This window comes from Melopsittacus undulatus, chromosome 16 (assembly GCF_012275295.1).
Source record: "Melopsittacus undulatus isolate bMelUnd1 chromosome 16, bMelUnd1.mat.Z, whole genome shotgun sequence".
NCBI classification, from domain to species: Eukaryota; Metazoa; Chordata; class Aves; order Psittaciformes; family Psittaculidae; genus Melopsittacus; species Melopsittacus undulatus.
In genome coordinates this window covers 2,260,232-2,270,313 of record NC_047542.1, presented here as the reverse complement: position 1 = coordinate 2,270,313, position 10,082 = coordinate 2,260,232, and the positions used below count along the sequence as shown (strand labels likewise).

At 47.8% G+C, this 10,082-nt stretch overlaps 1 protein-coding gene across 1 annotated transcript; it reads left to right on the top strand.

Annotated features, from left to right (window-relative positions):
- Positions 1 to 6,775: 6,775 nt before the first annotated feature.
- Positions 6,776 to 9,781, top strand: IL10 (interleukin 10). The gene is made up of 5 exons (XM_005143193.2): positions 6,776 to 6,937; positions 8,279 to 8,341; positions 8,595 to 8,747; positions 9,346 to 9,411; positions 9,689 to 9,781. Exons 1-5 carry the CDS (start codon positions 6,776 to 6,778, stop codon positions 9,779 to 9,781), a joined length of 537 nt encoding a protein of 178 aa, XP_005143250.2.
- Positions 9,782 to 10,082: the final 301 nt, after the last annotated feature.

Genomic DNA, 10,082 nt, shown 5'->3' with positions numbered 1-10,082 from the left:
ATATCAAAGGACCCCCAATTCCTCCTCCAAAGCTTGAGACAGAGCTATTTGGGTAATCACAGCAATGCCCAGGAGAGAGAAACATCCATCCCATCTGCCATCAACAGCACCAACACCACACCACTGGTACCAGAGCAGGGTCTGCTGAAGTGCATGGTCCTATCACCCAGCTGTCATGCTCCTCCCATCCCGATTTTTGGCAGAACTAGAAACACAGGGCATATGTTAGGAACGTGGGCTTGGCCTGGGATCTGAGCAAGAGATCTGAACCCCTCAGCACCTGGGTTTGCCCATGGGGTGAAACATGCTGATGGTGCAGGCAATGATGCCTAATAGAGGAGAAACTGAGTGCTCGCTGCTATCAGCTCAGGTTTTGGATGCGCTGGGGAGCAAATGAATCACTCCAATAGCCGGTCAGAGCTGGCTTAGATTTAGCTTTCACCAAAACTGAAACTTACGCATCGGTAGAGTAGCTGTGGATTCCGTACATAACCCAGCTCCTGAACACAGGTTTCGGTTTTGCCTGGGTTAATGTTGCCCTGAGCACATCTTAGCTCAGGACTTGAATCAGCCTCAATTTCACAGCCATGAGAGGCCGAACCTGGTTTCATCGGTGCTGGATGAGTGGGAACCCATGTGGAGGGACCCATAGGGCCCCAGCTCAAGGGTGAGGGTAAGGACAGGGAGGGTGAGGGCAGCAGAAAGGACTCTTGTTCTCACAGCCACTCAGCTTCCCTATTTCCTACTCTGTTTGGCAATACATGTCCATGAACACATGGGGAGCACCAGCTTGACCACAGGAGATCACCATTCCCACCACAGCCCAGGCAGCTGGAGGACACACACTGACGTGTCTATGGCAGGGGTTGGAACTGGATGACCTTTGAGGTCCCTTCAACCCAAACCTAGGATTCATGATTCATTCTATGATTGCGGCTCTTACATTTGACTTCAGGTTTTCAGCAAACCCTTGCTGCCAGCCTGTTCCGAGGCGCAGGAGATGCAATGCCCATCCCTCCCTTCCCGAAAGGCAGGAGACAGCCAGCAGAGGAAGTTTGCTTCAGATCTTGTTTTCTTCTTCTGTTTTCAACACCATTTCCAGTGAGGGGATTTCCACCATTCGCATTTATCTTCCACTTCCTAGTTACAGCCCTCAGAATCTCCATGGAAAGCAATAAACAACAAAGGGGACAAAAGCGCCCGATGCCATTGCTGAATCTTCCTCAGGTTCCCATGAAAAGACAAATCTGAGGCAAATTGCTGGGGAAGTACAATGAGACCAGCACTGAGCAGACACCCTGGAGGCCATAAGGTCGTACCCTTAGGAGCAACATGATTTCAGCAATAGCTTTTCCATCTGTTGAACTTGACTGCTTTTATAACTTCATGATAATCTTGGGTCTTGGTACTTCAGATGCTTTCCAGGAGAAAGAGCCAGGTTGTATCACCCGCTCTCTGTAAGGTAAAAGAAGGAAAGATGAAACAGGAGGATCTGAGCACAGGGAGGGACAAAGTTGGGAACAAAACCCTCTGAAACTGCTGAAAAGCACATCTGATGGAATCTCTGCTTACGTGAGGTCAACCTCGGCTCATTCTTCCTGCCCCTCCCCATGGCACAACTGGCTGTGCTGAGGCTGTTCATTAGAAAGTCCTCAACTTAAAATAAGCAAATTCCATGGAAAAAAGAAGAAAAAATCAACAGACTTTCTAGCAATTCTATTTTATTGCAGGTTTTCTCTGGAAGGGCAGTGTCAGCAGCTCATTGTTCTGGGAATCTGCATCATGAAACTTGTTCCCTTTGCCCTGGGCTCATCAGAGGAGCCTCCAAAACGTTCCAGTTGAATAGAGCCATCGGTCTATGTTCTTTGGTTGAGTAACACACTGCTCGGAGCCTGGGCTTCATCCTGGACAGAATGGTTCACAGGGGACTCCCAGGGGCCACAGTGTTCTCACACCAACGATTTCAGAGCAGAAAGCCACAGTGGGGGTTTCCCCCCCGGCAGCACCAGGGATGCTGCAGCATCCCTCAGGGCACCACGTGCCATCATGTGTGGCATGCCAGCCATGGCACGTGCTTCACTGCGTGGGATGGGGTGGAAAAGAAAGCCCAGGATTTCCCAACCACTCAGCACCATGTGAAAAACCACCCCAAAACTCCAGCAGAGTGAGCCAGCCTGTGCTTGGCTTGGTGGACAAGGAGTGAAATTGCCTCTGTAAGTCACCCTGACGGTCACATTATGCTTCTGAGCAGCTGGTTTGCACTATCTGATTTCTCAAACCGTGATAACCACTTTCTGTCTTATGACCATTCATAGTTATAAATAACCTGTATTTGTATTATTGGTCAGAGTTGCTGCTAAATCATGACAAAGACAGTATTCTCCAGGAGATCCACACAAGCCACTAATACCAAAACTAGAAACTCATCAGAATGGCACTTGTGAAATGATCTGTGCAAGAGATCAAGGCAATTGTGTTGCTCACAATGCTCAAAAGAAAAGTCAGTGCAAGAGGTATTTGGGTAATTCAAAATGGACCCTCATATTCGGGGGGGGTTGCATACTTTTACCTTCTTTAACTTACCTGCAAACAAACCCAGCTGAGAAAGCTTCATTACAATCCAGGAATCACATCATCATTTAGGCTGGAAAAGACCTTTAAAGTCATCAAGTCCAACCAACTGCCAAGTCCACCACTAAATCATATCCTTAAGCACCACATTTACATGTCTTTTCAATACTTCCAGGTATGGTGACTCCAGCACTTCCCCAGGCAGCCTATTCCAGCCCTTGCCAAGCATTTCCATTAAGAAATTGCTCCTAATATCCAATCTAAACTTTCCCTATCACAGCTGGAGGCCATTTCCTCTTGTCCTGTCATGTTACTTGGGAGAAGAGACTGATCCTAATCTCTCTACACCCTCCTTCCAGGTAGCTATAGAGAGCAATCAGGTACGTAACTAAAAGAGTGCAAATACTCCTTAGCTAAATTAATCACCCAAACACATGGGAGGGAGTCTCCATTACTCAATACTTTTCAGGGGACAATTCCAGCTTCATTTAGATTAAAAGGAAGTTTTGGACCTGCTAAGAACTTATGCAATGCTCCCTGTATGTCATATTAGAAGTCACAGTAGAGATCACCACATCTGCTATACATGATTAATAACTTTCTGGACACTTAGATGTTACAAGGCACATCAATGACATGGGTTAAATTTCCAAAGAGTAATTTGGGATTTACCTGTTGGCGTTGATGATGAGTCACGTTGTAAGTCTTGGCAAGGGTGCTAGAAAGCAGCTTTCCAGAAGTGAGAAACCCAACGTCATGCCTTGCCAGCAAAAAGAAGCAGTCCACTGTACGCTTTGCCCATCAGGAACTGTTAGTCATCGGCAACGGGGCTGCCAAGAGGGCAGATGCCATTGCCTCAAAACTGCTCTTCACACAAGATGAACTAAAAGCCTCCCCAAAGCATCACTGCTTGCAGAGGGATGAGAAATGGGGAATTTCTGAAAAGGAAAGGAAGAAACAAGCCATTATGGCTATATCTAGAATAGTGAATAAAATACACAATGTTCTTTTGTCTGAAAGCAATGACAGAGACCAAGAAGAGGAAGAAAATGTACAAGCTTGCCCACATGTTGCTCACCAACATAAGAGCCAACCCTGGAGTCATTCAAGGCCAGGCTGGATGGGTTTCAGGGCAACCTGATCTAGGTGATGATGTTCCTGCTTGTTAGAGGGTGGGACCAAATGACATTTGAAGGTCCCTTCCAACCCAAACTATTCTACGATTCTAAGAAAGCTACACACACAGGCAGCCCCTTTAATACAAAGGATGAGATGCCACCTTGCTCCAGAGGACAGGACCACTGCAGAGCCCAAGCCCAGCTAGTGCTGACTGTGCAGGACCACATCCAGGGCAAAGCTTTCCACATGGCACGTTGTGGGGGGAAAGGCACTTGCCTGCATGTCTCTGTTTTACTGCAGAAAGGCAATTCCGCTTGTCCTAAGGAGTATTTCTTGAGAAGCACACCACCCATAGAAGTCTGTGGGAGGTGGGGTAAAAGTGCATAAATGGCTTTTGAGTAACACACTTTCCTTCCTGAAATGATCTGCTTGGCAAGCATGAAAGCTGTTTCCTAAAGGGCTCAGAAATACACCCACATCCCCCGGACACTCTTTAGGAAAAGGTGCTTTATTCATTCATGCAACTGCTTTGTAAGGCTGCGGAGTCAATGCATTTCCACAGCAGTAAGCACAAGTGAGTCAGAGCGAAACTGCACCGTCAAGATCTCTGACATGGCAAAGGAAACCCAGGTAAACACAGCAGAGTATCGGTCCTGCGCAGGCCAGAGTTTCCTTTGTGGAATGGACACATCTGGCTTACGCTCGTAACCAAACCCAAAGCAGGTTCCAAAACAGGGAGGAGGGAATTACACAAGGGTGAGAACGGCTCTGCACGCTCCGGGTGGTGAACTGAGATGACTTCATGGAGACCCACAGGTTGCTCAAAATAGGAGAGGTTTGGAAATGAGAGCTCAGCTCCTTGGCAGGAAGGGAGGAAGGAGGCTCCGGGTGCTGTGCCATGGCTGCAACGGCTCCCGCAGATGAGATTCCCGTGTGGCCAAAGACCCCTTGCATGGATCCCACAAAGACAGCAGCACCTGAGCCTGTAAATGGGGCTGAGAGTGATCCCTTTGCTGCAGGGGACCTGGGTTACAGAGGTGTGCTTGGGGCTGCAGCCTTCACTGAAGGGAGCAGGTTTAGCCCTGGGCTATGGAGCTGGTTTAGTTCTTGGCTTTACTCCAGGCTGCACTGGCTCCTGACAGCAGCTCACCCATTGGCCTTCACACATCAGTTTTGATGAAACCTAAAGAGCCAGCGGGGTGGAACTGGGTGAGCTTTAAGGTACCTTCAACCCAAACCATTCCGTGACCCTATGAAAGAAGCAAAGGATCTCCCAGGTGGGAGCCATCAGGGAAAGGTGGGATTCTCCCAGTGGAAACAGGTTGAGTTTAAAATGAACCACTATTGTCTGAGCCATCGACTGCCCCTCTTCTCCTTTCTCACAGCTTCTGCTGGTGGCAGGGGGAGAACCTGCACTGCTGCATTTAGAGCAGGGGAGAAAAATGGGTCACCCAGTAAGTGACACACGCTGTGATTCAGATGACGAAGTGTGCCTGCAGTGATTCACTGGGAGCAGGGGGCAGCATCAACAACAAAACAAAACAAATCAAAGCACAAAATCCCATGTTGTCTGCTCCTCCAACCCTCTGATTACTAATGTTTCACTCCCTTTACTCTTACTCATACATACGCACACCAAACATTCCTTTCTTCCTCCCCTAAAAATAGAATCTAAATAAATCTGAATACATGGTAACAAACAGGACTTTGCTATTTGTTTTTGCAACAGATTCCTTCACAGGGGATTGCAAATTGAACTTCAAGTTGAGTGCAGGGAAGGTGATGAGAATGGAACTGGTTTGTCCAAAGGAATGTACTTGAGGCAGGCTGGGAGGAATGTGCTCTTTCAAAATAGCATGGGAGCTTTCAGAGAAAATCCTGATTTCAGAGAAGCCAAATTCACTCCACTTTCTCTTTCATGGATAAGAGATTGTCAGTGAAATCTTTATCACAAGGAAGCAGGGGGAGTTGTACCAATACATACAAAGAGAGCAGGAAAGGTGGAAAGCGGAAGAGAGACGTCAGAAGGATTATCTGCAACTCTGAAATGGTAATTTTATCAGAGCTGGGACATTAAGTCCCAGTTAACACAGTACATCCAGTTCGTAGAGCCAGCACTGGGCTCCTTGGGAAGGGTTTGGGTCTATTTCTAGGAAATGAAATAGGATTTAAAAGCAGAAACATGAATATCCATGACCTGCTGATACACTTCAGCTCTGCACACCAATAGTGAGTCAAACCCTGCCCAAAGCCATGCAGCTAAAGGGACACGAGCAGCAACACATCCCAGCCTGGCTGGGCTCTCCCACTGCATCCCAGCCCATCAGAGACCTAATCCCAGCAGCATTCAGACACCACAGCAGCGGAAGTTTGGGCTTTGAGCCTGCTGAAGGGAGTGTGAACTCATTGACTTCAGCAGGTACATGCATTAACTGGGGGAAAACACATACTAAAACTTAAGATTTAAGTATATTATTATCCATTTTATATGTATGTATATATTATATGTATTTGCAGCATAGCATTGGAATGCCAAAAGAGGAGGCAGTGTATTGATGCTGGTTCACTAAAAGCAATGCCGCTGATCTATGCATAGTGCTGGGGATCCTCAGTGCAGGTTTGATAGGGGCAGGTTTAAAACAGAAACACTTTTTCCTCTCCTAACAATAAGGCATTCACCTAAAAACAAAGTGTGAGAATGCAGCAATAGCCTCACACACACCTTGTCCTCTCTGCACTATTGCTGAAGCTTTCCCCTTCAGCCACATTTAAATTTACAAGAAGCAAACCATGACAAAAACAAAAAATGCAGAGTCTAAGCACAAAAAAGATTTGATGGGGTGTGAGGAGAGGAGGGAGGTCAAGAGAACAGGAAACCCAAGATGACGGGAAACCCAAGTGACATTTGGTTTTAATGAATGACTTAAAACCCCAATATTGCTCGCCAGGAAATGGGGAGAGGAAATGGAGAGATGTTTTGAGAGTATAAATTAGGGGCTCCATCAAGGTGAAGGCTGCAGATCTGCTTTGTTTCCCCTCCTGGGAAATTCAGCCAAGAGCTGGACCAAGCTTCTCCTCGTGCATCATGCAGCCCTGCTCCTCAGCCCTGGCCTTGCTGCTCCTGGCTGCCTGCACCCTGCCTACCAGCAGCTCCCCAGCTGAGCCCAGCTGCCTGCACTTCCCAGAGCTCCTGCCTGCAAAGCTTAAGGAGCTGAGGATGAAGTTTGAGGAAATCAAGGATTACTTTGTGAGTACAAGCCTGCAAGTCCCATCTCCTCCTTGTTCTGCTGCGTGCTTGGGGGTGAGGTGGATGAGGGGGAAGACAGCTTTCTCCTAGCACAAGCTTGCTTGTGTGATGGGCTGATGGGGGTGAGCAGAGGTTGGGTTTCATTGCTTGCTGAGAGGCAGCATGAAAAGGTTTTCTTCCTAGTTTTAGTTACCATGAACTCAAGAGATTTCATAATGAAGCTTTGCCAGCCTCACTAGCCAGACTTCCCCCTAAATGTTGCAGACCAAATGTATAGGAAGGAAATAGTCCCTTCTTCAAGGCAACAAAGTCTAGCCTTGCTGGAGTGAATGCTAGATGGAAAGGGAAACCTTTTGCTACAGACTTTTTCCTTGGAAAGAACCACAAAAGCCTGAACATGTGTTTTAAGCCTGCAGAAACACTCTAGCACTTGCTTTGGTGCCTGTGAAAGGTGACTAACAGGAGCCTCAGGGTTGTTGAGAAAGCAACACAAGATATACCCAGAGCATCTGTCACTGCATCAGTACTGATGGAGATGGTTGGTCACATCACTGCTATTTTAGCTGCTGTCAATGTGCTTTAGCAATAAAACAAGACAATTCTCCAAATTAAACCTCAAGATAGTGTCCTAGCCTGTATTTATCATCAAATGAACACAGACAAGACTTTAGATCTAAAGCTTGCTGTAAATCTTCTACTACATGTTAGGAAGGAACATTTCTCACCTCTCAGGAACACTTTGAAGTACCTTGGTGCTGCAGGGTGATGCTTTGGGTCTCTGGTCTTCTGCAGCTCTCTGGTCTTCCTGAGCTGATGGTGCAGAGGCACCACAAGAACAAACACCCTCTGCAGATCCCTATTTCCCCACTGACTTAAGACACAGAGATCACAAAATCAGGGGATTAAAGCCTCCTGCCCAGTGAGGGCTGCCATGACTTTGGGATCTATATGAAGAGCTGTTTGCATCAGCAACACCCTCTTCTATCAACACCCTCTGCAGCTGAGGAGGGTTTGCAGCACTGGCAGCAGCAGGAGGAGCCTCACACTAATGAAATCAGCAGCACTGATGTTTGTAAGGTCATTATCTCACTGCCTTGACCTAGCAGTAGTTGCACTGCAAGATTATTAGGAAGCAGTTCCTAATGATTCCATGGTTCTATGCTTATTGACCAAGGAATTGGTGTACACCAGTACACCTGTAGCTGGTGTTATGGGGCTGGTTGCCCTTTGCTTCAGTGAGACCATAAAAGAAAAGCAAAATGATCACTTGGAAATGCAAAGTGAGAAATAGTGTTGATATCTTGTCCAAGTAACTCCTGTTCCCATTGCATCCTTCTACAGCAATCGAAAGATGATGAACTTAGCATCCAGCTGCTCAGCTCTGAACTACTGGATGATTTTAAGGTAAGAATTACAATTCTTATCTAATCCCCTTATCCTTCCCCATCCTTTGGCCAGTGTTTTGTAACAAAGGAGGCAGACTGGAAACTGGGACATTTCCTAATGTCACACAAGGACAGTCCCCCAGCCATGCACTAACACGTGTGCCTGCAGCAGGGCTGATGTGTGGTTCTAATGTGCTGCAAGCGCTCTGACAACATCCACATACCCCAGTGCTTGTGGCCAGCCCCAATGCAGTTACCTCCTTCCATCGCAGGGCAGCTTCGGGTGCCAGTCAGTGTCAGAGATGATGCGGTTCTACATGGAGGAGGTCCTGCCCAGTGCCATGAGGACCAGCACGCACCACCAGCAGAGCATGGGTGACCTGGGCAACCTGCTGCTGAGCCTGAAGGCGACGATGAGGCGCTGTGTGAGTGGGGCTCAGCATCACTGGGGGGATGAAAGCAATGGTCCAGAGAGGCTGGGCCAGTCTCGGACAGGCAGCAGTATGGGGAGCAGGTGCTGGGTCTATGCAGGAGCAAAAGAATGGGTGTTAGGATGGTGTGGAGGAGCAGGCAGATCCCATAGGGATGGGGTTTCTCCTAGCCCCTACTCTCCAGCTTTCATCAGTTAAATAACAGTGATTCAGAGGCTCTAAGGGGAGGGGGCGTGGAGGGTCCATCCCTTACCTGGGTGAGGAGCATCATCAGTCTGCAGCAATGCATCCTGACACCGTGCCTGCTGTGACCGTAGCCCCATCACATGCACAGGCTGAGTCAGATGGGAACAACCCTGCCCAGGAGCAGAGAGCACTGGGCTTACAGCAAGGGGCGAGGATAAGGCTCAGGGTCCCAGGCTGAGTCACACTGGGCTCCTTTCATCAGCAAAGCAGCCACAGTTACTGCCCCATGGGTGGAGACCAGTGGGGCAGCAGTGACGAGGGCAGGAGGAGGGGAGAGCCGGAGCTGCCCCGGGAAGGAAACAAGGAAACCCGTGTGGTTGAAGCCGTTGCCTTTGTCCCTTTGCAGCACAGATTCTTCATGTGCGAGAAGAGGAGCAAAACCATAAAGCACATCAAGGAGACGTTCGAGAAGGTGAGGTCCCTGCTCACGTGGCTACACTGCGGTTGGGAGGAGCTGGTGTCGTAAGCGAGGCAGGAGGTTTTCCTGCTGCCTTCAAGTTAACAGAGAGAACAGTTATACAGAATAAGGATTTAGTAATATAAATACCTAAGGCAGGGAAACCCTGAGAGTGGTACTTGAAGGGCAGGCTGCCCTGAGGGGCTGGGCAGAGATGTCAGTGGAAGGAGGCTGTGTCTCATACATCACTTCTATCATCACACCCAGACTTAGACTTGGTTTTCACCTGCAGATGAATGAGAACGGAGTCTACAAGGCTATGGGAGAGTTCGACATTTTCATCAACTACATTGAGGAGTACTTGATGATGAAGAGTAGGAAGTGAAAACGCCTGCGGGTCTGCATCTTGCACACCAAACCCTGCTGGTTTGTCAGAAATCACTTTAGGTTGCATGAGCACGGGAGAGATTAAGTTATTTTTTAGGGTTCAAGTAGAGAATTACAGGTCACTCACTTCTGGTTTAGTATTTAAAAACTGAATTTACTATTTATTACTTCCAATACCTCAGTGTTTGTGTTTACAACGTCCTATGGAGAAAGAGCTTGTAAAAGTACTATTTATTGTTCACTATTTTGATGCTATAGTGCTATTTTATTCATTGCTTTAAAACACCCAACGCAATGTC